The sequence below is a fragment of the Canis lupus genome, chromosome 27, assembly GCF_048164855.1.
Source record: "Canis lupus baileyi chromosome 27, mCanLup2.hap1, whole genome shotgun sequence".
Taxonomy (NCBI): domain Eukaryota; kingdom Metazoa; phylum Chordata; class Mammalia; order Carnivora; family Canidae; genus Canis; species Canis lupus.
Window position 1 is genome coordinate 17,212,419 of NC_132864.1, and position 27,894 is coordinate 17,240,312.

Here is a 27,894-nt window from a genome sequence, read left to right on the forward strand (position 1 = left end):
CTGCCTCTCCATCCCTGTCCTCCACTCACAGCAAGCCTGCAAGGATACACTTTGCATGTGCCAGGCTCCAGCAGGCAGAAAGCTGAAGATGGGGCTTGTCATTGGATTCAGCCCAGCTGGTTTACTCACTGCCCACGTCTGGGGCCTCTGCCCAGGCTGGACCCCTAACTGAGAGGAATGTCTTCCCCCCTCCTTGGTTCTAACCCTCACTCTATCCAAAGTTCGAAATGGCAGTAACCGGCTGCAGGAAACTTGCAGAGTCTGATCAATCTAACCATCTAAGGTTAGATCACACCCCTAAGGGTGGCTACAGTTTTAAAAGACAGATAAAAACAAGTGTTGGAGAGGATGTGGAGTAAATGGACCCCTTGTGCAGTGGTGAGAATGTAAAAGAGTGCAGCTGCTTTGGAAAAGTTTGGCAGTTCCTCAAAATGCTAAATATGGGATTACCATATGACTGCTGAATAACTGTCCTGGTTAAACCAGGAGCCTCTGCACCCTGGCTCAGCCCTGTCGACACGGTTCCACCCTTCTCTGGGGAGCTCTGTGGTGGTTTCAGGCACAAGATGTCCCGGAAGCTAGCTTATTCTCTGTAGAATCCCGACTGCCTTTGGTGGATCAGGGCACGAGGTGTGCTCCTTGTCGCTGGGATGTCCTTGCCCCTGGGACTTCTTAATGGGACAGAGGAAGGAAATGTGTAAGTAGACTTCCATGTATAAAGCCTGAAAAGCCACGAGTTGAATGAAGCTGATACTCCCAATTCAGCCCACTGCCACAACAATCTTCCGAGGTTTCTAGCTTTCCATATTTGCATTTCTCGCAGTGCCAAACCTAGATCCCAAATCAGCAGTATATATATTCATTTACTTAATCCCACATACACAGAGAAAGTTTCAGAATACCACTTTGGAGAAACCAATCATGACACAGAGTTTACAATTTGTTCAGTGCAAATTCTGTGTTCTGTGATTTATTTGAAATAAGTCAGGTTTGTTTGTCTCTGTTTGCATTCCTCTTTATGGATTTCCCCCATAGTGTAGATTTGTATTTTTTTAAACTACACAAAATAGCAACACATTTACAAAACGGAAACAGAACAAAACACATTTCCAAAAGTCAAAACTATACAAAAAGAGAATGCTGTATGTTAATTATACTGGAATTTAAAAAAGGAAACTACAAAAAGATATCCTCATAGACATGTCATTCTCTCTCGTCATGCTCCCACCCCTTTCTTGCCCACCTCCTTGGGGGAACTAATTTCATTAGTTTTGGGTTTATCCCACCTGTGTTTCCTTTGCAAAAATTAGAAGATTCAAGTACATTTTATTTCCCTTTCTTTCACAAAATATAGAGTGCTCTGTATACTTTTTTGCACTTTAGTTTTTTCAATAAACATTATATCTTAGTATCACTCCAAACCGGTTTATAGAAAACTTCCTTATTCTTTTTTTTTTTTAACAGCCGTGTAGTACTCCATTGTGGGGCTGATCCAGCTCCTCAGTGAATCTCCTATGTATGGGCATTAGAGTGTTTCCAATATTTTAAAATTATAAATAATGCTGCTGCCGTGAACAACTTTATGCATAAATATTTAGAAGTGGAATTGCTGGGTCAAAAGGTAAATGATTGTGAAGTTTTTTGAGACACTACCTATTTCCTCTCTATTTAGCATACCTACCAGCCATGTATGTATATATATTTCCCCAGGATCATCAAGAGAGTATATTGTCAAGCTTCTAAATGTTTTCTAATCTGATGGGTGAGAAGTCAGGGTTTTTTTTTTTTTAAGTTTCTTGAAAAGTAGTACAGTTTCTGGGCAGTCTTTATCCAGCTTCTCCCAAAGATAACATCCTACATCACGAGGACACCTGGGTGGCTCAGTGGTTGAGTGTCTGTCTTTGGCTCAGGTCGGGATCCCGGGGTCCTGGGATCGAGTCCTGCATCCGGCTCCCTGCAGGGAGCCTGCTTCTCCCTCTGCCTGTGTCTCTGTGTCTCTCATGAATAAATAAATAAAATCTTGAAAAAAAAAAACCCGAAACATCCTACATAACCAAAATATAATGATCAAAGTCAGAAAACTGACATTAACACCCTGCTTTCAACAAAATTACATACCTTATTCCAATCTCACCAGTTTTTACATGCGCTCAAAACTTCTGGTGTATACTTCTATGAGATTTTATCCACAATATAGCTATAATTTGCATTTCTCTTATGGCCAACAGTGAGCATTTTCCATGAGTTTAAGGATGATTTTAGACCTTTTTTTCATGAATAGTCCGTTCATTTTTTTGTCCATTTTTCTGTTTTTCACATTTCCCCTCCTCAAATGGAAAGACTTCTTCGTATGTTAATGATATCGGCCTTTTATTTGTAATATATGTTGTAAATATTTTCTCCTACTCTGTCTGCTGCCTTTTGTCTTTGCTTATGGGTGTTTCTTCCACATGCAAAAGTCACAGGAGACTTTGTGTAGTCCACTGTATTAATCTTTTATGACACCCGAATTTTAAGTCCTAGCTAGACGGCCTTTTCCCACACACAAGTTACGCAGGAGTTCACCTACGTTTTCCTCTATATTTGCATTTTTATTTTTTACATTTAGATGCTCATCATTCAGTTTGTATTTGTGTATGGTGTGAGGAGTGGATCCTGGCTCAGTGAGTAAGTACAGCAAGCTATTAGCAAGAGATGGCAGGCGCGCGGGTGCTCACCACGCTTGCGTCTTTTCTCAAGGTTTGACAGTTTGAAGCATCCGCGGTCGGGCGAAGCGCGCGAAGCCGGTGGCGCAGGGGGCGCCGCTGGCCCTTTACGCCGGGCCCCGCCCACCCCGGAAGGGCTCGCGCAAGCCCCGCCCCCGCCCCTCCGGCCCCGCCCCCGCCGGCCCCGCCCCCTCCGGCCCCGCCCCCGCCCCGCCGCGGAGGGCGTCACGTGAGCCGGCTGCGGGCCGGGCCCTGCGCGGTGATGGTGGCGCCGCTGTACGGCTCCCCGGGCGGCCGCCTGGCCCGGGCGCTGACGCGGGCGCTGGCGCTGGCCCTGGTGCTGGCCCTGCTGGTCGGGCTGCTCCTGAGCGGCCTGACGGGCGCGACCCCGGTCTCGGGGCGCCGGTGGGGGCCCAGCGGGCCGGTGCCGCCCGCCTCCCGCAGCCGCTCGGTGCGCCTGGACCCCCAGACCGGCCAGTTCCAGCTGGTGGATGGCCTCCACCCGGATGCCGTGGCCTGGGCCAACCTCACCAACGCCATCCGCGACACCGGGTAAGGCTGGGGGGGCCCGGCGCCGGCCTCGCCTCGCTGCCCCAGGTGGTGCCCCCGGCTCCCTCCAGGTCCGTTTCCCGCCTCCGAGGCTGCGGCGCGGCGCCCCGGACCGGGGCCGGGTTGGGCGGGGGCCAGCGCAGCATCCCTCGGCTCAGGGGGACCAGCCCGTCGCCCTAGCCAGGGGGATAGTGCCTCCGCTGCTCCAGAGGCCGCATCCCGGCCGCCCAGGCCCCACTGCCTCCGTCCGGATCGGCCCGAGCACTCCCCCACCCCACCCACGCCTCCCCTGGGGCCAAAGGCTGTTGACAGCTCCTCGAGAGAGGCTCTCACTTCCCTGATTGTGGCTTACCCCACAGGTGCCAACCCCCTGCCTATTCCAGAACCAGGGCAGCTTCTGAGCCTGGGTTCTAGGCCAGCGAAAACACCCAGGGTCCCTGAATTCATGTAGACCCACATAGTATTTTTGCTTGGGGTCTGCACCTCCTTTCTCTCCTCCCTCCCAGTCCAGGGGAAAGTTACTTGGCTAGTTAGTTAGCGTGGAGCCAAGTGCTCCGGCCTCCTTGGTAGTCGCTGGGGATCAGGCTGTTGTTCTGACTCCCCTGCCTGTCCGGGCTCCCATTTCCCTGTCTGTGGCTCAGATTCTGAGGATGTGCTCTGGCTGGGAGATGGAGTGGTACCCTTCTCAGGCCCCGTCCCAGGGCCTTGTGCCCATTCATTCGCTAACCTGTTGCACTTGGCCCTGGGGACAGAGCTGAGCAAGGTGGGTCTTGATTCAATGGGGGGAGACAGAGAGTGCCAGAAGATAACCTGACTCAGTGGGTGTGGGCGAAATCTAGCCTAAAGCCTTGTCAGCGGGGCTCGGGCCCTGGATCAAGGCTGTGTTGGCCATCTTAGTAAACCCTCAGTCCCCTCCTACCACCCTCCCACTGCTCCCATCCATTTGGCTGGCATGCATTAATTCCTGCAGGCGTTGGGGAGATACAGGACACCAAGGACACCCCCATTTTTTGATGCTTTGTGGTACTTGGGAGGGGATCAGAGAGACGGAGATGGGGGTTGGGGAGATTGTGAGGAGGGGATCTGCTGCAGACACAGGAGCTGGACAGGGCTAATCTGGGAAGGCTCCCAGGGAGAGGAGGCCACAGGGTGGGCTAGTGTCCATGGAGGGAACTAGAGCTCTGTGGCTCTGTGGCTCTGAAATCTGGTGACCCATTCTCTGCTGACTCACACATGGTTTTGGCTCTGCTTAGCAAAGCCAAGAGGGCATGACAAATCTCAGCCTGTATGCTAGCTAGGAAGGAGGCACAGAGGTGAGGCCCAGCATGGGGAGACGTCCTTGTCCCCAGGAGGCCCCCACAGCGCTGTGTTGCTCCAAATTATGGAAAACGAAAGTGGAGAGAAGACTTCCTTGATCGTGCTGGTTGGAAAGCTCTTTGTGTTTCAGCTCTTTCTCTATGTGACCTTGGGCAGATCACTTCGCCCCTCTAAACCAATTTTTTCTCCTCAAGGTGAGGCTTGGAGGGAAATTCACTGGGATTACAGAAAGCACCTCTGTTTGCTAACTGAATGAAGGGATGAGTGAAAGAAAAAGGAGCAGGTGTCTTCTGCCCCCATTTTACAGTTGGGGAAACTGAGGCCTGAGATAAGAGCCCAGGTCTCTTCCACACTTATCCCTCTCATGTCCTCTTTCTAGCATTCTATCTGTCCAGTCTGCCCGTTTAGCCCTGGGGGCTGTGCTGTAGGGAGAATGGATCAGAAGCCCCCATTTTGGAAGCAGGGAAACTGAGGCCCTTAAGATCCACCTCTTAGGGGCAGCTGGGTGGCTCAGTGGTTGAGCCTTTGGCTCAGGGCATGATCCCGGGGTCATAGGATCGAGTCCCACATCGGGCTCCGCTTCTCTCTCTCTGCCTCTCTCTGTGTGTCTCTCATAAATAAATAAATAAAATCTTAAAAAAAAAAAAGAGAGATCGACCTCTTTGAACTCAGGGATAGGATGAAAGAAAGGCATCTGAGGTTTCCTGGTCCCTGATCAGCAGAACCTCTGAACCGTCGGTGACTCTCTTATTTTTCAGAGCGGAGGCCAGTGGATTACAGGGATACTCTTCTGTATACCTGGAGTTGGGGGTCTCTCCTCCTTCTGTCCCCCACTGTTCGCCATGGGGGATCCTGGGACTGTCAGGATAAATTCCATGTCCTCTTCCCCCGCATAACCTGTCCTCTTTCAGTTGTGCTGTGTCTGACCTTGGACGGGTGATGACTCGCTGTAAGGCCTGAAACATTTAGGATTTGGTGCTTGGGCATCAGACGTGCCCCAGGAGGCAGAGCCTGCACTAGGATGGCTGTGGCCTTGGTACCAAGGAGGCTGAACCTTCCAGCCCTACCCTTTCCTCCTTCCCTGACCCCCTCACCTGCTGCCCGACACGAATCACAAATCACCATGAAGTTGGAAAAGGAAGTGGGTACCAATAGAGGGAATTACCCTGTTAAGAAGCATAGAACCAACTCAGATACACCAAGTAACCAGAGAAACCCAGCTCAGTAAAATGCATAAATACCATCCAGCTGTTCTTGGAAGTCAGGAAAGGTAAACATCCCATCAAGAACAAGGAAGGAGTGGCAGCCACAGATAAGGTAGGGTAGGGTGTCTGGGGTGCACAGCACGGTACCCTGAAGCATGGTGTGGAGCTGGGGGAGGTTTATGAGTGCTCATCACACAGCAGTGGTCTGATTTTTCTCAGACATGGCCTCTTCAGACCCTGGAGACGTCGTCAGGCGATAGGCACCCATGAGACATGAAATCACAGTGTGGCCCATAGACTTTCCAGAAAGAAAAAACAAAGATTGGAAAAACAGATTAGTGCCGCCAACTTTTTATTTTTGTCAAGTGAGTGCATTAAAAACAGAACAGCGTTTATTGACCTCTGTCAATTTTATCTCATAAGAGATCAACTATTTTGGAACCAAGTAAGCAGGAAGGACGTGTTCTTTAGTAGAGAGCAGTCTAAGGAATACATTTAACTTTAGAAATGCTTGTCAGTGGTCTTCTTTTAATCAGGGATTGGGATAGGGTTTCTCAAAGCTGTCAATCTGCACAGTGTGAAGGAATCTAGACACCATTTGCGTGAGTTCAAGCCTCCCCATTTTACAGACGGGGACGCCGAGGCTGGAAGGGCCAGGTAGTATGGAGCAGAGTTTCAGGTTTACTGAAAGATCTAGGCTCACATCTTAGCCTGCCTTATTTCTGTGGTGAGGATGGTGACAACCCTGGGGAGGTGGTGGTGAATCTTTTGATTTGGCTTAGGGTCTGAAGCCACAGAGGGATCCTTAGAACCTTCAGAGGCTCCAGCATTGAAGTCTGGTAGCTTAGAACAAAACCCCTTGAATGGGAACATCTCCCACCCAAAGTGTTCTGGAAAGATAGGTGGAAATTCATCTATTTGGGTCTTCTGAGAACTCAGGCAAAGTAAATAAAACCCATCTAAATGAAATTACCCCTTTGGAACAAGGCAGCATACAAGGAGATGAGGGTGGGCAGGGGGTGGGGGTGGAGGTGAAGGAGTTAGTATCACTTTTTACTCTTCCTCCTTTCAAGTCTCTTATGTTATTGGTTTTATTATACAAATAATTAACTTGGTAAAAAAGATCCCACTGGTTTAGGTAGGATGTGTGAGGTAAGTCCCCCCATATATAATCACTGTTAGCTCTTTCTTCCAGAACTTTCTATGCATAAATAGACCTAAGTGTGCATGCATATGTGTGAGCATAGATATGCATGCATGCGTGCTTGCATAAAATGCTTTTCACACACAGGGTTGTCCTGAGTCAATCGTTTATCCTTCTCTAATCTTTTTTTTTTTTTTTTTAAAGATTTTGTTTATACCTGAGAGACACACAGAGAGAGACAGAGACACAGACAGAGGCAGAAGCAGGCTCCCTGTGGGACTGCAGACTCCCTGATTCAGGACTCAGGACTCGATCCCAGGACTCCGGGATCACCACCTGAGCCAAAGGCAGATGCTTAACCACTGAGCCACTCAGGTGCCCTGATCTTTTTTTTTTTTTTTTTTTTTTTAATGTTGTCTCTGACATCTTGTCAGCATATGACACCCCTTTCTCATCATAGCAGCTGGCATGTTATGTCATTATCTGCTTACATTCTGGCACCCCAACCCCAGGCACCCACCACCCCCACAATAGCTATGGGAAGGCCAGGCCTGAATGTCATTCACTTTTGCACACCTTTGGATGTCTGGCACCTAGTGGACTCTCAAAATGGCTAGCTTGCCAAAAGTATCAGGTGAGCATGTTTTGATCATCTTTTCTTCTCCAGAGTCTTCTCTAGGCCAGAGCTGTTCTTGCCTTGGAGCTCTCCAGTGCCGTGTTAGCCAGCTCCCCACGAGACTGTCCTGGCTGAGCCTGGCTCTGCCTTGTTTTGGAGGCTCTTCATGATCTCATTGGTGTCTTCCTATTGCCCCTCGTTTTCTTAGTAGAAATTGCCTTAACAGGTGCACTTGGGTGGCTCAGTCAGTTAAGCCTCTCCCACGTCAGGCTCCCAGCTCAGCAGGGAGTTGTCTTCTCCCTCTCTTCCCTGCTCGTACTCTTTCTCTCTCTATCAAATAAATAAATGCAACCTTTAAAAAAAGAAAGAAAGAGGGATCCCTGGGTGGCGCAGCGGTTTAGCGCCTGCCTTTGGCACAGGGCGCGATCCTGGAGACCTGGGATCGAATCCCACGTCGGGCTCCCGGTGCTTGGAGCCTGCTTCTCCCTCTGCCTATGTCTCTGCCTCTCTCTCTCACTGTGTGCCTATCATAAATAAGTAAAAATAAAAAAAAATAAAAAAAAGAAAGAAAGAAAGAAAAAGAAATTGCCTTAACACTGGTTTCTCCTCGAGTTATGGAAGCCACCTGGGTGAATAATTTTGTGTCCTTGGAGCAAGGATGAAATCCAGAACCAAAGATGGATAGATTTGGCTGCGTAAAAACTGGAAACCTCTATATGGCAAAAACAAAAGCAAAAAATCAATTAAAATGCAAACATTTTCAATATTAGTGACAAGCAAAGGGCTAATGTGTACATAGAGAACTTCATAAATCAATAAGATAAACACAGTGGAGAAAAGTGAATAAAGCACTTGAGCCAAAGAACTGTAAATGACCAATAAAAATTTAAAAACAAGTGTAGGGGTGCCTGAGTGGCTCAGTCAGTTAAGTGTCTAGCTCTTGATCTCAGCTCTGGCCTTAATCATGGGGTCATGAGTTCAAGCCCCATGCTGGTCATGGAGCCTTCTTTAAAAATTAATTAAATAAATTGAAAAAATAAAAACAAGTGTAATTTAACTAATTAAAGGATTATTATTAAAACAATGTGATGGCATTTTTCAACCATTGCCTTGGCAAAGATGAAAAAGATCAATAGGAATCATTTCAAGCGAGAGAGTGGGCAGACAGGAATATGCACATGGTGGCGAAGTAGTCTCTAGCCCAGCGTGGTTGCAGGCTGGCAGTGGCAGCGTTGGCATCACCTGGGCGCTGGTTAGAAATACAGGGTCTCAGGCCCTGCCCCAGACCTCCTGATCAGAGTCTGCTTCCAGACAAGGTCTTCAGGTGGCATGGATGCATGGGAAGTGCTGCTTCCCAGAAGGAGTGGGAGCCATCCTGCCTGGAATTGAATCCCAGCTCTGCCCTTTGCTGGCCCTGTAATCTTTGGCAAATATATTGGTTAGTGTTGGGCCACAGTGCTGTGTAACAAACCACCCACCAAACCCACTGGCTCCAGAAATAACCATTTATCCTCATGGATCCATGGGGCAGCCAGGGCAGCTCTGCTTCATGCTATGAGTCTGCAGACCTGGTCTGCTCCATGTTTCTGTCACGTTCCTGGGAGCAGTGGGCTGGCTGGGGCATGTTGCAGTGGCAGTAGCAGAGGCATAGGAGGGCAAATAGCAACAAAGGAGGCCTATTGAAGGCTAATCTTATAACTGGCACATGGTCTCTATCTGTATTCCATTAGCCAAAGCAAGTCATATGACATGGCTGAGCCCAAATCAGTGGAGCAGGGAAGGACTCAGCCATTGGTAGGATCACAAAGTTTCACAACAGAGGGTACTGATAGGGAGGATTGGGCAGTAGTGCAGGCTTCCAGCAGTCATGGAACTTGGCCTCTATTCCCTCCGCACCTCTTCTATGGGGAATAACGGTGCCTACCTGGGAGGATTATAGGATTGCCATGAGGATTGAATGACTTAGTAAACAAGAAGTGACTAGAACAGCATCTGGCACAGAGGAAGCCCTCAGTTGACACTGGCTGGTGTGTTTATCAGGGCCGGGACATGGATTGGCACAGCTTTTGGGGGGCTGCTGTTTGTCAGTGCTTATTAAAACTAAAAATACATGTGCCCTTTGGCCCAGCAGCTCCCCTTTTAGGGATTTAGCCTGCCGAGTGCACAAAAACAGATGGCCATTCCCATGAATGACAATTCTTCACTATGTTTTTAATGATTTAACACCGGGGATGGCTGTGTGCCCAGCCAAGGGCTGGTTTTGCGTTTGCCCCTGTGCTGACCAGGTGTCCCCTCTCCCACCCATCTAGGTGGGCCTTTCTGGAGCTGCGCACGAACGGCCAGTATAATGACAGCCTACAGGCCTATGCGGCGGGTGTGGTGGAGGCTGCTGTGTCTGAGGAGGTAAGGGCCATGTGGGGGAACCTGGGGCTCCTACCCCATACAGTGTACCTGCCAGGATGCTTTGAAGGGTTCTGAGGTGAGGTGCCTGCAGAGTGGGCCCCCATGCCCCCACCCCCAGCCCTCCACAAATTGAGGAGCAAGCTCACGTGCATTCTTTAAAAACTTAGGCTACATACTATTTGATGCGTATAAGGGATGTATACCATGTTCCAAGTCACGAAGCACAGCAATAAAAGAATATCCAGACCAAAACGTAGAATGTTACTGATCCCTCTGAGGCCCCCTTTCTACCCCTGCCCCCAGAGGCACCATCACCCTAAATGTGACTTCCATTCATTCATTCATTTATATTGAGATATAATTCCCATGCAATAAAACTCACTATTTTATTTTATTTATTTATTTTTTAAGATTTTATTTATTTATTCATGAGACACACACAGAGAGGCAGAGACATAGGCAGAGGGAGAAGCAGGCTCCCTGCAGAAAGCCTGATGTGGGACTCGATCCCAGGACCCCGCGATCACAACCTGAGCTGAAGGCAGACCACTCAGTCACTGAGCCACCCAGGTGCCCCAAACTCACTATTTTTGAATGTATAATTCAGTGGTTTTTAGTATATTCATAGGGTTGTGCAACCATCACCACTACCTAATTCCAGAACATTCTCATCACCCCAGAAAGAAACCCCATACCTCCCTTCTTTCCCTCACCCCGTCCCCCAGCAACCATTAATCTGCCTTCTGCCTCCATGGGTTTGCTTATTCTTAACATTTCATATGAGTGGGTGGTCTTTTGTGTCTGGCTTCTTTTACTCAGCATTGTGTTTTTGAGATTGATCCACGTTCTAGAGTGTGTCAGTACTACAGTCCTTTTTGTGGCCAAATAATACTATATTGTGTGGACAGGTCACATTTTATTTATCCATCTGTCAGTGGACGGACACTTGAATTACTTCCACTCTCTTACTTTTGTTAAACTAGTTTTATAACACGTGCCAAATCCTCCGACAACACACAATTTTGCTTTACTTGGGGCTTTATAAAAGTGATATAAATTTGGGAAGTCAGCCCACATCAGAAGGGGGTGAGACTTTGCAGTGAGAGCCCGTCTCCTGCAGCATGAGGGGAGGTGGGACACCCACTTGGGAAAATCATTTGGCAATAATAGAATTGAGCCGCACAAACCCTAGGGCCCAGCGGCCCCGTTCCTGATACCCTCCGAATGACCTGAGGATGAGCCTAAGGTGCTTAGAGCAGTAGCCCCAGAGTGGGAACAGCCAAGTGCCACTGACCAGTGAATGAGGACCCAGATGGGTCATATGCAAAGTGCCCTATGATAGAGCTTTGGGGAGGAATAAGCAGCATGGACACATCCTGGATCCTGGCTGGTGAGGGGGGAAGTACGCATGGCAGATGGCTGCACACAGGGGACACCCCTTTATAAAACTCTTGCTCCTCATTCTGACACCCAGCAGTAGTTTGGGATGTCCTTTTGGGACCTCAGTGTCTGGGGAGCTGCTCAGACACTAGGCCAGGCTGGTACTGTTTGAGGCGCAGTGAATGGGACGGGACGAGATTCCATCTTTCAGGGGCCCTATAGGCTGCCGATGGAAGTGTGGCCACCCCACTGAGACTCAGAGAGGCGAAGTTACTTACCTGGGGTTGCGCAGCCAGTCAGCAGAGGAGCCAGCATTCAACGCCAGCTCTGGCCGACCAGAGTCTCTGTTACTAACCGTTCTTGTTCTGCTGCCTTCCCCCTGGCCCAGGAGCTTCTTGTGAGTGGTGATTGTGTCCTGTCCCCAGCTGTGTCCCCTGCACCCAGGCCAGAGCCTGATGTAGGACAGGCACTTGGGAAATGCTTCTGGAAGTAGTGGACAGCTGCACGGAGGAGGTGGCATCTTACTAAGGCTTCCAGGGTAGAGTAGAATTTGGATGTATTTCATGGAGATGGCAACGGAGCAAGGGGTCCCCAAGCGGTCCGTCTCGGGGTACAGGGTGCCGCCACAATCCCCTCGTTGACCCATGTGTCTTGGGAATGTTTCCAGTGTGGTGAGGGGTGTAGCTGGAACTTACCCCGCCAAGCTTGGCACAGTGAGAGGTCCACGCTTTGAGACATTACAAATCCACACATTTCCAGGGTTCAGATCTTGACACTGTGATTCATTACCCAGATGGCCTTGGGTAAGGTAATCATCTGCCCGTGCCTCAATGTCTTCAGCTCTGACGCAGAAATGGTGATAGAGCACTTTCCTTACAGAGTTGCCGTGAGGTTTGAATGTGTCCATGCAGCATGCCATTCATGGGAACCTGGGCAACGAGCTAAGGGACCTTCTTCCCCCAGCTGGAATGTCAGCTGTGGGTGGACTGGGGATTCCAGGCCAGGCCTGGCTGATCTTAGCTGGGTTTATCCCGGCAGGTCAGCTAGGGCAGCTGGTTGGCTTAGAGTGGCCTCATTCATATACCTGGGGACTGGCCCTCTGTCAGTTGGGGTGACGGGGCTGATGTAGTGTTTAACTTGCCAGGAGGCTAGCCCAGGCTTGTTCATGTCACATCAGGTCAGGGACATGTGGATGGCTTCTTGAGGGCTGGTTGAACTGGCCTTCACTTGCCCATGTGAACTCACTTGTGAGTTAACTGCTATGTCCTTGGAGCTGAGGATAGCACATAGTAGGGGCACGAAAGGGGTGGTTAGTTGATTGACTAAATACACCCATATCTTTTAGGTCTCCAGTAACAGAGGAGACGCAGTTTAGAACAGACTTTGAATGAGGGCTTTCAAAGGAGGGGGACATCTAGAAGCTTCGGGCCCTGATGGGATGGGAGACGGATGGGTGACTAGCCCTCTGGGGGAGGAGAGCCAGTGGGAACTGAGGCACGGAGGGGGCCTTGCAGGGCACCATGCTTCTTGGAGGCCTGGGTAGGGGTGAGTCGGGGGCCAGCGGGGCCCACAGCAAGGAGAGCAGCCTGGTGACCCCGCCCCTGCCCTCGCCCACCTGCCCCCCCCCCACAGCTCATCTACATGCACTGGATGAACACCGTGGTGAATTATTGTGGCCCCTTTGAGTACGAAGTCAGCTACTGCGAGAGGCTCAGGAGATTCCTGGAGACCAACCTGGACTGGATGCAGGAGGCGATAGAGCTGAACAAGGACTCTGCGTACTGGCATCAGGTGCGTGTGGCCCCCTGTGCTCTGAGGGGCACAGCAGGCTGGGGTTGCTCCCCTTCCAGCTGGCTGGCCTGCCCGTCTCCCACCCTCTTCGCCAGGCCTCTCTCTCTCCCTCCCTTCTTCATCCACCCACCCACCCATCCATCTATCTTCCATTCATCCTCTCCCTCCCCCCTTCCCTCTCTGCTCTCCATCCACCCACCCACCCACCTGTCTCTCCATCTTCCATTCATTCCCCTCCCCCTCCCCCCACCCCCCCTTCCCTCTTACCTACCCATCCATCCATCCATCCATCCATCCATCCACAGGTAGTTTGTTAGCACATGCACCACACACAGGCTTACCCATCTTTTACTCTCCCATCTGCCACTCCCCTCCCATCTTAGGCCAGTTCTTGGTTCTCCCACCCCCCAACCATTGACGTACCCCATGTGGTTGCCTGTCCATCTCCCTGCCCACCATCTATCCACCTGTTCACCTCCCCCCTGCACTTCTTCCCACTCACTTGCCCAGCCCACTCGGACCAGCCACTTTATCTGCTTCATTCCCCACCTTCCCTCCCAGCCGTCAGCCTTCGAAGCACCTTGAAGTGTCAGTCTCATCATGGCCACTCATTCTCCCCACCAGGGGCCACCCTGGTCCCTGGGGATGATGCCCACACTCCTTTGCACCCTCTCCATCCCCAGCTTTGGCTCTTGCTGACCTCCTCGCTCTATAGTCTAGCCTCCCTGACTTCCTGCTTTCTGGAACAAGATGTGTTTGTTACCTCTGTTACCTCTTGCCTCAGGACTTACGATCTTCTGCTCCTCTGCCTAGAGCGCTTCCTCTTCCCCCTCTGCCTGGTTTACCTCCCACCCCTCACCTCTGTCCTGTCCCCATACTTTCCTGTGATGCTCTAGTAAGGGATTTAGAGTCTGTCTTCAACTAGACTTGAGCCCACGAGGACAAGGCAGGGATCACATCTGCTTTGCACACCATGGTATCCCTGGCGCCCAGCACGAGAGCTGGCACATAGTAGGTGCTTTATATGTAAATGTTTGTTGAATACATATAGATGAGAGAATGGATCTGTCTTGTCCTGTCTGCGCATCTAGCCTGTGCCACCGCCTGGACATCTGTCCTTCTGACCACCCTGCCATCCACCTGGACGATTACTTCTCAGTCCTTTCTTCCCTTCTATGTATCTTAGCAGCCATGCTCGGTGCTGCCTGACTGTCCATCCTCTTGTCCATCCATCCATCCCTCTAGCAGATGCTCACGAAGTGCCTGGTATATACTCAGCGCTGACCCTATGGGGTACACAGTGATGATCTCCCCTAGTTAGAGAACAGTGACAGTGACAATGACAGTGGGGAGAAGTTAGCTAATGAGACCTGTGCCCTGAGGCAGCAGCGCAGCCACTAGTTAAGCTCAGATTAGAGAGCAGTTGACAGTGGGTCAGGGCTGGCTGGGAGGCTTTCTGGAGGAGGTGACATTGATCTGGGCTCTTAAGTAGGGGTGATTTAGATTGGCAGAGGGCAGAAACATATAGTTAACTAAGTGATGGCAAGAGAGAGGGTGGGTGCTGGGGAAGGGGTGGTCAGGGCTGTCTGGATCCTGGGGGATGCACCTGGGCCACTCCTGCCCTATCTGGATCCCCAGGCCAGAGCCCCTCCCATTACAGGAGAAGGCATGAGCCCGGGTGGGGAGGCCTCACCCCATCTGCCCCTCCCCCTAGGTGCGGCTGACCCTCCTGCAGCTGAAAGGCCTCGAGGACAGCTATGAAGGCAGTATGACCTTTCCAACTGGGAGGTTTACCATCAAACCCTTGGGGTTCCTGTAAGTGCCACTCCCGGAGCGGACAGGGTAGGGGAGAGGGCCATGCATCTTACCATCAGACAGACCTGGGTTCTAGTACCCATTCTGCTGCCTCCTGGCCCAGCCTTCCAGGGCCTCAGCTTCCTCCTCTGTGAAAGGGGTATGTGAATACACTCCCAGCAGGCTGGCATGGTAACCCTCTGGCACCCCTGCCCTCCTCAGCCTGTTGCAGCTCTCTGGGGACCTGGGAGACTTAGAGCCAGCCCTGAATAAGACCAAGACCAAGCACGTTATGGGCTCTGGCTCCTGCTCTGCCCTCATCAAGCTGTTGCCCGGCCAGAGTGACCTCCTGATTGCCCACAACACCTGGAGCTCCTACCAGAACATGCTGCGGATCATCAAGAAGTACTGGTTCCAGTTCCGGGAAGACCCCCAAGGTGGGTGGACGTGGGTGTATCTGTGTGTGTGAGCGTGCGTGTGGCACGCTGGGGGAGGGCACTAGGAGGTGTGGACCTTGGCCCTGTACACGCTGTGCCCTAGGAGTCCATCTCACTTTTAACATTTTTGTTTTCTGTTAGCTCCTTTTCACAAGGTACACCAGTTACCTCTTTTTGCATGACAAATCACTCCCAATTTTAAGACAACAGAAGCGTAAAAGCACAGCCATTTGTTTTTGCTCTCGTGTCTGTGGGTCAGCTGGATAGTCTTGTTAGTTTGGGCCAGGCCTGGCTGATCTTGGCTGGGCCACTGATGCTTCTGCAGCCAGCCGGGGTGAGCTGGCTGACCGAGGGTGGCCTCATCTGCATGTCTGGGGGTGGCTTTCAGCTGGGTGTTGGGGCAGCTGGGTAGCTCCCGCTCATTCTCCTGACATCTGGGCAGGGCCGTGCAGAAGGCCTCTCAATGGCTGACTGAAACTGACACAACATTCTGTTGCTCGAAGCAAGGCAGGTGACCAGCTCAGATTTGAGAGGTGGGGAAACAGCCCAGTATCTGATGTGAGGAGTCCTGGAGCCCCACTACAGGGTGCACCATGGGAAGAATTACAGCCGATACTCAGCACAAACACCCGGCTGCACATGAATACATTCTTCCTGTCGAATGTGAAAACTTTGCAACTAAGGTCCAAGTACCCCAGAGTGGCCCCCCACCCTGATCCCTGGCCCCAGTGTCCACCCCAAAGGTAGCCACTGCCAAATGTTTACAGTGCATCCTCCTTGGCGAAACTAAAAAAAAACCAAATGTTGCCAGGTGGTGGCGAGGGGCTGGGGAAATCTATACCCACATCCTCTGCTAATGCGAGTAACGGTTGGCGCTGCCACTTTGAGGAAGAACCTAGCCGGTATCTGATGAAATTCAAAATCTGTCACTCTCGTGGTCCAGCAATTCTTGGCCCAGATCTATCCCTAGAGAAACATTTCGGCTTCCGCACAGAGATGGTGTACAAGGATGTCAACTACAGTAATGGTTTGGAAACAATCTAATGCCCATTAACTTAAGTAAATTTCGGAGTTGACATGTATCCAGAGGAATGTGCACATTGTACTTGTGTAGCTGGAGTATTTGTAGACGCACACATCTGTGCACAGCACCCAGACTGAGAAACGGAACATTCCTAGCCCCCAGAAGCTGCTCTCAGGTCCCTTTCCAGGCACTTATCTCTACCCCAGCATAACCTCCCTCTGACCCCTTACAGCATAGATGAGCCTGATTTTGAATGTTCTGTATGTAGAAACATACAGCACGTGCTCGCTTGTGTCTGACTTCTCTCACTTAGCATAATGCCTGTGAGGTTCATCCATGTTGTTGTTTGTAGCCATAGATCGATCATGGTCGTTGTGATTGATTCATGAACAGTGTAGTATCTCCTGAAAAAAAAAATCCTATGCAAGGGAGCGCCTGGCTGGCCCTTCAGTAGAACATGCAACTCTTGATCTTGGGGTTTTGAGTTTGAGCCCCAAATCACTTGAATACTCCATAGCCCACAGGAGGTAATTTCTGTGAATATTTTTTTTTTCCGTAGACTAAAATGTACCTTATTTTCCCATTTGTTTTCACTGATGTTTATTATGCTAGTAATATGTGAATACATTCTTATGGACACGAATTCTAGTAGTGAATGAAGAAATAGATCTCTTGTGATACCCTCTTCCAAATTCCAGACCCTTCCTAAGAGGATACCTGTTGCCATTTTGGTTTGGATCCATCTAGATTTGGGGGTTGACTTATATTGTGTATACACGATCCATTTTTTTTTAGTTAATAGGTTTTACTTTTTAGACAATCTCCAAGTTTACAGATAAATTGGGTAGATGATACAGAGTTCTCATATACCTTCCTGCTCCTTTCTCCTATTATGAACATGTTGCATTGGTGTGGTACGTTTGTTACAACTGATCTACCAATGCCCATAATTTACATTCAGGTTCACTCTGAATAGTATGGTTGTATGGATTTTGCTAAATGGACAATGATGCATATCCACCTTCGCCACCCTGAACATTTTACTTTCTGGGTTTCTTTTAAACATAAATAAGATCATACCATATAGGATTTTGGATATTACCATGTTCAGTCTACCTTTTAACAGCTGATGTTAAACTTTTAACTAGTTCTCTATTGAGGATGTCCGGTTGAGTCTTTGGAGCTTCAGATGATGGTGCGGCAAGACAAGTGCGCCCCCAAGTGAAAATGCTGGATTAAAAGATGGGCATAAGTAGAAGTGCCTGGATGGCTCAGTCAGTTAAGCATCTGACTCTTGATTTTGGCTCAGGTCATGATCTCAGGGTTGTGAGATTGAGCCCCATGTCAGGCTCTGCACCTAAGCGCAGGATCTGCTTGTCCCTCTCCTTCTGGTCCTTCCTTCACTTGTTCTCTCTCTCTCTCTTTCAAATAAATAAAGAAATAAAATATTAAAAAAAAAAAAAAGATGGGCATTACTAGTTGCACCTGGGTAGCTCAGTTGATTGAGCATCGACTCCTGATTTCAGCCCAGGTTTTCATCTTGGGGTTGTAAGTTGAACCCCAGCATTGGGCTCCACACTTAGTGTGGAGCCCACTTTAAAAAAAGAAAAAAAAGATAGGCATAGTTAAGTACTTTAGTCTCTGAATACATACAGCCTAATTACCTCCAAAAGTGGCTGGGCCATTTTACACTTGTCCACAAGTCTATGAGCATGTGTCAGCTTTCCCCTCAACCTTGCCAGCACTGGATGTTATGGTTCATTTCAATTTTTGCCATTCTTATGGGTGATAAATGATATCCTGGGCTGAGGTGTTTTTTTTTTGTATGAACTTTACTGATGGACAGCTTAAACACATGTAGGATGTATATATTGGTGGGTCTGGACAAACCCACCACTCAGTAATGCCAGAGAACATTTCCACCCTGCAGGCAGCTTCCCTGTGCCCTCTGTAGTTATTATTTAGGCAACCCCTCTTCAAGTTTCCTTTCTGTTAGGTTAGTTTTGCCTGTTCTAGAAGAAAATAAAACCTGCACTAATATTTTAAAATTTCTGGTAATTGGAAAAAAAAATTCCGGTGGTTGATCTACTTATTGGTTTATTTATTTTGTGGAATTGAAATTCACATAACATAAAGTGAACCATTTTCAAGCGAACGATTCAGGGGCATTTAGGACATCCCTGATGCCATGCATCCACCACCTGTGTCTAGTTCCAAAGTATCTTCATCACCCTGGAAGGACACCCCTTGTCAGCAGTCCCTCCCCTTTCCCTTTCCCACCAGCCCCTGGCAACCAGCGATCTGCCTTCTCTCCCTGTGGATCTGCCATTCTTTTTTTTTTTTTTTAAGATTTTATTTATTCATGAGAGACACAGGCAGAGGGAGAAGCAGGCCCCCTGCAGAGATCCCAATGCAGGAGTTGATCCCAGGACCCCAGGATCAGGACCTGAGCCAAAGGCAGACACTCAACCACTGAGCCATCCAGATCTGCCCATTCTAGACGTTTCATGTGAATGGAATTGTACAGTAGTGGCTTTCTTGTGACCAGCAGCTTTCACTTAGTGTAATGTTTTCAGGGCTCATCCACGTTGTATTAGTGTCAGTCCTCCGTTCCTTTTTATGGCTAAATATTCCATCGTGTGGATAGATGACAACTTGTTTATCTGTTATTATTGATGGACGTTTAGGCTATTTTCACCTTCTGGCTTCCAGAAGGTGAATTAAAAATTAGTAATTTTTAGTAATGAAAACAAAGTGCTTAAGTAATGCGTGTTCACTATAGAATATTAGAAAATATGGTTGAGCACAGAGAAGCAATAAAACTTGCTTGTACCCCACCCTGCCTCTTGCCCCCAGAGAACCACCATTCATATTGGTGGTTTTCCCCTCCAGTTCCAGCTGTTTAATTATGATTTTGCCCTTTTAATGTTTGTTTCTTTGTTAATTACATGGAAGTGGCTCCTGTGGTCCCTCCGGGTACCCTCACACCTGCCTCAGAACCCATTGTACCCGAACCCCATCCCTTGACAAGTGCTGGTCTGGTATACGGTGCCCTCGATTGTAGCCAGCCTACACACCCACCTTGTGCCACCAACACTTAACTTCTGAGTCTGGGGACTTAACTCCTTACAGCTGCCATAAAAAAGAAGGAAATCCTTCCGTTTCTGACAACGTGGTTGAACCCAGAGGGCATTATGTGAAGTGAAATAAACCAGGTACAGAAACACAAGTGCTGTATGATCTCACTTCTACGGGGAATCTTAGAGAGTGGAGCTCCTAGAAGCAGAGACTAGAGCAGTGGTTGCCAGGGCGGGGGCGGGGGAGCGGGGAGGAGGGTGAAGCCACAGACTTCAAGTAGGTTCTGGGGACCTAAGGTGGAGCATTACAGTTAACAGTAGTGTCGTGACACTTGAAATCTTCAGGGAGGAGAGATCTCAAGCACTCTCGCCACACACAAAAATGGTGACTGTGTGAGGGGATGGGTGCACTTGTTAGCTTGATGGTGCTCATCAGTTCACAGTATGAGCGCGTGCATGCGTCACATTCTCACACTGCGCACCCTAAGTACAGACAATTTTTGTCAGTTATACCTCAGTAAAGCTGGAAAATGAAAAAACAAAGCCCATGTGCTCAGACTTCTGTTTTTTGCCCTCTGGATTATCTTTTTTATGATAGATCTTTCGATTAAAAAAAAAAAAAAGTAGGGGAAGGGTTGCCTGGCTGGCTCAGTGGAGCATGTGAATCTTGATGTCTGGGTTGTGAGTTCAAGCCCCACATTGGGTGTAGAGATTACTTAATAAAATCTTTAAAAAAAAAAAAAAAGGCCAAAAAGATTTTAGCAAACAGAACATGTTTGTAAAGAAATGTATGTGTATATATCTTTTTTTTTTTTGCTACTAGCTTTCTTTTTTGCACACACACAACCACACACATGTGCACACATACACCACAAATGTCCTGTTTTGCTAAAATATCAGAACAGATGGAGGCACCCCATGAGGCCTGCTGCTCCCCACCTGGACACTCTGGCTCTTGGGTTGGGGCTCGGGGGTCCCTAAGTGGGCTTGTCTGACCTGCACCCTCCCCCCTTGTTGGGCTCACTCTCCCCTCCACAGAGAACTCTCCCCTGGCTCCTGGCAACAAGCTGGTCTTCTCATCCTACCCTGGCACCCTCTTCTCCTGTGATGACTTCTACATCATGGGCAGCGGACTGGTGAGTGTCCCTCCCGTGTCGCCTTTCTCTCCGGGGCTACAGTCACCTGGCAGCTCTGGGCAGGTGGGTGGATGTGGCCCCCACCACCATCTGCACTGGGGCCTGTTCTCCTGCTGTGGTACTTGGACCACAGGATTAGGGGAGGGGTGAGTGGCTTCTTACAAGTGGAGACCCAATCCCTCCCTGGCAGCCAAATCCTACAGCCCCCCTCCCCACCGGGACTCTGCATTCTGAGCCAGCCCTCAGCAGTCTCTGGTCTTGAGACCCTTTTGCAATATTCTTGACCTCAGTGACCCCATTTTGCTCGGATGTCTTGAGCATAAGCCATTCCTCCCTCCACCATGACCTTGCTGTTTCTCATCCTGCCTCCCCTCCTGCCTTCCTCAAATTCCCTCTAACTGGGCCAGGTTTTCTGAATAGATGTTGTTTACAGTGTTTTGTTTTTATCGGTTTTCCTGGCTGGGGTCCAGACTTGTTTAGAAATCTGTTCCTGGCACCCCTCACCAGGGCATTGAGCCCTGAGATTGCAACATGCGGAGGAGGAAAAAACATCGCTGTAAAAAATACCCTCCAAGCGGAAAGTGCCAGTTCCCTGCTGGAGTGGCAACAAGGGGCGCTTGCTTTTTCTGCTATTTTCCCCTTGAATGTGCAAAGAGGTGTGAGAGGGCCAGGTCCCAGGTCGTAGGCTGGAGATCCCCTTTAATGCAGTCTGGCTGGGGAAAGGAGGGGACAGTCTGGGGAAAGACGACTGAAAAGGTTTCATCTGGTTACCTGGGAGGTGTCCTGGCAGGAAATTTACTTTCCATCACGGTCTTTTATTTTTTAAGATTTTATTTATTTGACAGAGAGCATGAGTGGGGGGAAGGGCAAAGGGAGAGGGAGAAACAGGCTCCCCATGGAGCAGGGAGCCCAACGTGAGGGGCTCGATTCCAAGACCCTGAGACCGTGACCCAAGCCGAAGGCAGATGCTTAACTGAGCCACCCAGGCGCCCCATCAGGATCTTCTGTTTTTGTGCCACAGATTCCTTTGGCAGTCTTAGGGGGCTATGAACCCCTTCTCAGAATAACATTTTTAAATGCATAAACCAAAGTATATGGGATCATAAAGGAAACCAGTGATATTGAAATGTGTTTATAAAATATTATGTAAATAACCTTTAAATATCATATATGTGCTGTTTTGTTAACTTTTTTGTTTTGTTTTGTTAACTTATTAAGTAAGTAAGCTCTGGTAGTGGGTGTGCTAAATACCATAATTGGAAAGGAACGGGGAGCATAAATGATATTTTGAGATAGGTGCAAGCGACCCTGTTGTGTGGTGGGAATGTATCTGATTTCTGTAGGTGACAGTCTCGGGTACCATAAACGTCACAGTGGTGCGTCACCCGTGCTCACAGTGGAGAGAGATGCTGAGTTTCAGTTTGGTGGTGGTGGGAATGAAGAGGTGGTATTTTCAACTCCAAGTCTGCAGACTCCCTGAGTACTACCCCAGGTCCAGAATTCCCCCATCCTGAGAGGGGAGACTGCCTTCCAGGGCTTTCTAGGCCACGGTGATTGGAATCCTGGCAGTGGCTTTGGATGCTGAGAACAGCCAGTTGAGGGACAAGGAAGCTACGGCTGGGAGCGGAAGAAGGTGTTCCCAGCTGGGCATTCCTCTCAAGAGGCTTGCTTTCCAGATTCTTCTTTTAAATATCACATTTATGGCTATTGCTATCTTTTAGCTGTTTTTTGGGCTTTGTATAAAAAAGGAGGAAGCATGCTAATATCCTGTTATAAAGGAACAAGCATTGATTTAAGAGTTGGAAGTCTGGTGATCGAGTCTTGGCCTATCCACTTACCAGCTGTGACCTTTGGCACTGTCTTAGCTTCTTCAGGCCTCAGTTTACCTTTCAGTAAAAAGCAGCATTAATAGCCGTGCTGGGTTTTCCCAAGGGGGTTGTGAGATTCCAAGCTAATAGCCTCCAGCCGCCTGACTTTCCCTCCAGAACTGCAAGGAACGGGTAGAAATGGGATGCTGTCCCTTCAGGGAAAGAGCTGACCGACTTGGTTGGGAGATTGGGTCCATAGGAGCAGCACCTCGGGCTCTCTCAGGGCCTGTCCCCAGGGCAAAGCTGAATGCGTGATTGTGAATCCTCCTCAGCGCTCAACCAGGGAACCAGTGAGGAACATGCACACAAACCAGCACATGAGGTTTTAAAGAACTGTGGCCAACGTATGGACCATGATTGATATAGCAGTGCTACTTGGTGGCAGCATGCCCTAGCTGTAAGTCAGGTGGCCCTTCAGTGCAGCGCCCCCTTGGCCCTTCCACAGGTGACCCTGGAAACTACCATCGGCAACAGGAACCCAGCTCTGTGGAAGTATGTGCAGCCCAAGAACTGTGTGCTGGAGTGGGTGCGTAATGTTGTGGCCAACCGCTTGGCCTTGGATGGGGACTCCTGGGCAGACATCTTCAAGAAATTCAACAGTGGCACGTGAGTGGGCTCCTGGCACTGTGACCTCACCCAAGAAATGGACCAACTTCCCCCCTCAACAGTCAGACCCCAAGGGACCTGACATGGCACCAGGGCCACACACCCCACACCCTTTGCCGAGCCCCCTCATGGTTCTTTTTGGAATTGGAAGGTGTCTTAGAGTCTTCTCCCTTGTTTTATACTTAGGGAAACTGGGGCTTTACATCTCCCCTGCAGGTTCTTCCAACCAGGGAAAGGCCCCAGAGGGAGGCCAGGAAGAGAATTTAGAATTTGAGGGCTCTGGAGACAGGGCGAGGGCCATCTGAGCAGGTGGGCATGGGCAGATGGGCTCCCTGTAAGCTAGAGACACAGGAGGGTCTTAGAGCATTGGGCAGAATTGACCCTTATTCCAGTAAGCACTAGAGAACCAAAGACTTCTCTGGAGCAGACAGACAGCATGATGAGAGCTGAGAATACCAGGTCAAGCTGCAGTGTCAGGGTGACAGTCAGATTGCAGGACACCGCCCCCCACCCCCATGTCACTCCTTTCCCTTGATTCCTGGTGGTATGGGGCACTGGGGGATGGGGAAGCTGGGGCAGTGGCAAGGTGTGTTCAGTCCTCCTTCCTTGGCCATGACAGGTACAACAACCAGTGGATGATCGTGGACTATAAGGCATTTGTCCCTGGTGGGCCTAGCCCTGGGAACAGGGTGCTCACCATCCTGGAGCAGATCCCGTGAGTACCCTGGGAAGGAGAGCAGGGTGCTCCAGGCAGAGAGAACTGCCTAGGCAAAGGTCTGGAGACATGACTCAAAGGCAGGCCAGGTGGGAGCGGGAGGCAGCCCCTGACTGGGGCAAAAGATCCAGGACATAATCTACCTCTGGGCAGTGGGGAGTCATCAGGGGTTCTTAAGCAGGGCAGTACTCGCAGGTGCCCCTTTTCTCACCAGTCTTGCCCCATCTCTCTTCTCGGTCCCAGGGGCATGGTGGTGGTGGCTGATAAGACCTCAGAACTCTACCAGAAGACCTACTGGGCCAGCTACAACATACCGTATGTCCCCACCCCCATACCTGCCTCTCCCCTGCTCAGCTTTCCCTACTGGTCAGGGGTCCTTCCTCGCAGGATCTTTTCAACCCACAGAGCAAAGAACTTACTCTGGCCTTTCTGTGGCCAGGAAAGCCCTGCCAGTTTTGGGATACGGTTGTGGAGCTCAGGTCTGTGCCCATAGTAGGGTCCTGGGGGTGGTCAGGCTCAGGTGCCGACCCTTGCTGTGGCTCCCCCACTGCGTCTGCTGTAACCGGGCTGCTCAGCCATTACCTCTGGATGCTCACTGTGCTCTGCCGAATGAGAGGTTTGATCTTACAGCCACTGAGTGGTGGCCATGGTCCCTGCTTCCATTTCACAGATGAGGAGACTGAGGCCTCCAGCAAATGCCTGACTTCCGTGAGGCACGTTCCCCAGCTGTTCAGTGATGAAGTCAGCATCTGAACCCATGTCTCTCGGACCACAGAGCCTGAGCTTGGTCACCCCCCCAAGTCACCCCCCGCAACATGAACAGAAGATGTTACTGTGCTGTCCTTTCGTAGTTGTCAGTGATAATGTTGTGCTGTGACTGCCCCTCCACATCCCCAGCCACAGCTCGCGTGGACAGAGATCGTGAGTGACCATCCTTGTTCTCTGTAGGTACTTTGAGAGTGTGTTCAACGCCAGTGGGTTGCAGGCCCTGGTGGCCCAGTACGGGGACTGGTTCTCCTATGATGGGAGTCCCCGGGCCCGAATCTTCCGGCGGAACCAGTCACTGGTGCATGACCTAGACTCCATGCTCCGGCTTATGAGGTATGTTGGAAGAGCATGAGCCCCGAGTCCCATAGAGCTTTCTGTGCATTTTACTGGCATCTGCGTAAACTTCACCGCAAGCCCAGGGATCACAGGGTGGCAGCGAACTGTAACCACATTTACAGGTGAGGGTGCTGACCATCTGTTGAGGGGCCACCCACTGCTGAGCACCATACTCAAATACCAGAGAAATGGGACAAAGCAGGGAGCAAGCACCCTGGCTGTGGGAGATGCTAAATCCATCAAGCACTCACACTGATGTGGGTGCATAGCCAGGGCTCGCTGAGCCCCTAGAAATGCGATACAGGGGTAGGATGGGGCATCTCGCCTGGGTCGGGATGGGGGGCCCCAGGGAAAGGGCCGCCTGAGCGGATGAGATGATGGGCATGGAATGAAGAGGTGAAGGGTGAGGGAAGCCCATTTGGGGCTGCCGGCCTGGGGACCTCGGCCTCCTCTTCCTGGCACGCCTGATGCCCCCTCCCTTCCCACATCCAGGTACAATGACTTCCTGCACGACCCCCTGTCGCTGTGCAAAGCCTGCAGCCCCCAGGCCAACGCAGAGAATGCCATCTCGGCCCGCTCAGACCTGAACCCGGCCAATGGCTCCTACCCTTTCCAGGCCCTGCATCAGCGCTCCCATGGGGGCATAGATGTAAAGGTGCTGCCCTGCGCCCCGGTGCCTGGGGGCAGTGGGTGGGCTTGGATGCCATCTGGGCTGGAGCAGGGACGGGAGGAAGTGAAGGCTGGGTCAGAGCAGATGGCAGGGTGGAAGGGCAAGGTCAGCATTGGGCTGTGGGTGGGGTCAAAGTTAGGGCTGGGCTCAGCGACCTCTGCCCTGGCCCCCAGATGACCAGCATGGCTCTGGCCAAGGCCTTTCACATCATTGCGGTCAGTGGCCCGACGTGGGACCAGGTGCCCCCGTTCCAGTGGAGCTCCTCGCCTTTCAGCGGCCTGCTACACATGGGCCAGCCTGACGTCTGGAAGTTCTTGCCCATTGAGACCTGGTGGGACTGAGCCTCCTTCTCTGCGCTGCTGACCCCCAGCAGGGCCATCTGCCGGCTGCCGCCCTGACCTCCTGCCTGCCCACTCCATGGGCCTCGTTCCCTGCCAGGTCTGGGACCTGGGTGTGCCAGGTTCCCTCTTGTCTGGGTCGTCTCCTGGCTGGGATGTGGAGTCCAATGGGGCCCAGAACTGAGTCGTTGGCTCCCCTTAAGTGGGGGGATGCCGCCCCTGCTCCTTGCCTCTCTCCTCTACTCTGCTTGTCTCTCTCCCCTGTGCTGGGGCCCTGTCCTCATGCTGCCCCATCTCGAGGGCTTGGGAGGGGTCCTTGGATGGGACTTGGGACCCCTGGTAGAGCAGGAGGGGACCATTCCAGTCCCTGCCTCCAGTGTCATTCCGGCCCGTGGCTCTGGGACTTGGGGGTTTCAGCCCTGAGATCTGGGCGTTGCCTCCGGTTGGCATCCATCCTCCTGTCTCCCAGCCCTAGCTGCTCTGCTCCCTCAGGAAGCAGCCCCCTTGCTTCCCCTTCTGGGCAACTTCCCTGAGGACAGAAACTTGAAAGCAAACAAAAACCAAAGTTTCTGGTGACTTGTGGCTGGAGGGGCCTTCGGGGGTAGACAAGAGTGTCAGCCCCTATGCTGCAGCCTCATGCCCCTTGCCTCCCAACTTGGGCCTGCCCTTGGCCTCAGGGTGGTGCCCACAGCTCCCCTGCTGTAGGAACCAAATTGCAGACTGTGCTGCCATTAAATGAGAGGCCGTGGCTCCTGTGCTGTGTTTTTTGGGGCAGTAGGGAAGGCTGGGCTGGGTCCTTTCTCCTCACTGGCTTGGGTTCTACACCATCTACCGATGCATTCTCCTGTCCATTCTTCTGTCTAATCTATTCATTTATTCACCTGCTAACTCACCCATTGTCCATCTGCACAGTCATCTATCCACCTACCCAACCGTCCATCCATCCATCCACCCACCCATCCATCTATCCATAGAACCATCCACCCACCCACCCATCCATCCATAGAGCCATCCATTTTCCGTCCACCCATCTATTCATCTCTTTCATCCATCCACCCGTCTACCTATTCATTCATCTATATCTGTCCATCCAGATGTTCAGTGAGCACCTACTTTGCTCTGGGTGCTATCCCAGGGCCTTGTTAACCAACAAGACTTTCCCACTGTGGGATACAGGCCAACACGAAACAGAATCTGTCACCAACTGATCTTAGCCAGCTGGTCAACCCCAGTCCTCGGCGCCTTGGCTCTTAATAGTGGTCAGAGGGGTCTGCCTGCCTTTTTGGGGGGTTTTGTGCTGAATCAAGTGGGACAGTCGAGGCTGGAAGCAATCCTGTTCTGGGAAGGTTTCCCTGAACTGAGCACTATTTCAGTCCTACTCTGTCCTGTAGGTAGAATTCTGAGGCCATCCCCTATAAAATACATGTCTGTCTCTCCTGGCTGGAAATCCGTGTTTGGGGCTGCGTCCAGGCGGGCGTGGGGCAGGTTTTGCAGTCTCCCCTGAGTCTCACAGCCCCTCTGTCAGGGTGGGTAGGGGCTCTGCAGGCCCGTGTGCATCTGCATCATGTCCTGAGGGGCTTGAGGGGTCTCAAGCATCACTCTGGGCTTAGGGATTCAGTAAATTGCCTGGGGCTGTCGTGGGTGGTGTGGTGGTGGCCCCGCCAGGCCTTGAGGAGCCCGACAGGCCCTCTTCTACTTTCCTACACCACCTTCAGCACATGTTCCCCTTGGAAGACTGCATTTGATGTTCTGAGAGGGTTTGTGTGACATTCATTTCAAGTCCACTCCTTCCAAGTCCAGTGGGTGTCCAGTGTCAGTTTACATACCCCCAGAGATGGGGGGCTCACTACTCTGCTCCCAGTGGTTCTGTGATCACATCATTCTGATATCAGGAAGGACTTCATGTCAGAACAACTCCAGCCTCATCTGCCTCTCGGGTTGAGGGTTGGTTCTGTCTCCAGGGGAGGCAGCCCTTCCCCCAAATCTCTTTTGGCCTCCTCTCTTGCTTCCTGCTT

General features: G+C 50.7%; 1 protein-coding gene across 1 annotated transcript; it reads left to right on the plus strand.

The window, feature by feature from the left end:
• The first annotated feature begins 2,952 nt into the window (after window positions 1–2,952).
• Window positions 2,953–26,629, plus strand: PLBD2 (phospholipase B domain containing 2). The gene is made up of 12 exons (XM_072802620.1): window positions 2,953–3,257; window positions 9,846–9,939; window positions 12,952–13,110; window positions 14,825–14,925; window positions 15,127–15,341; window positions 20,481–20,578; window positions 22,892–23,052; window positions 23,672–23,767; window positions 24,011–24,082; window positions 24,716–24,868; window positions 25,364–25,526; window positions 25,715–26,629. Exons 1-12 carry the CDS (start codon window positions 2,968–2,970, stop codon window positions 25,880–25,882), a joined length of 1,770 nt encoding a protein of 589 aa, XP_072658721.1. The 5' UTR covers window positions 2,953–2,967; the 3' UTR covers window positions 25,883–26,629.
• Window positions 26,630–27,894: the final 1,265 nt, after the last annotated feature.

Bases quoted from the DNA above. Each gene is read 5' to 3' on its own strand.
- PLBD2 (XM_072802620.1), top strand. From the start codon at position 2,968: ATGGTGGCGCCGCTGTACGGCTCCCCGGGCGGCCGCCTGGCCCGGGCG. The intron at 14,926-15,126 runs GTAAGTGCCACT...TGCCCTCCTCAG, and splicing joins ATCAAACCCTTGGGGTTCCT to CCTGTTGCAGCTCTCTGGGG. The intron at 20,579-22,891 runs GTGAGTGTCCCT...GCCCTTCCACAG, and splicing joins ACATCATGGGCAGCGGACTG to GTGACCCTGGAAACTACCAT.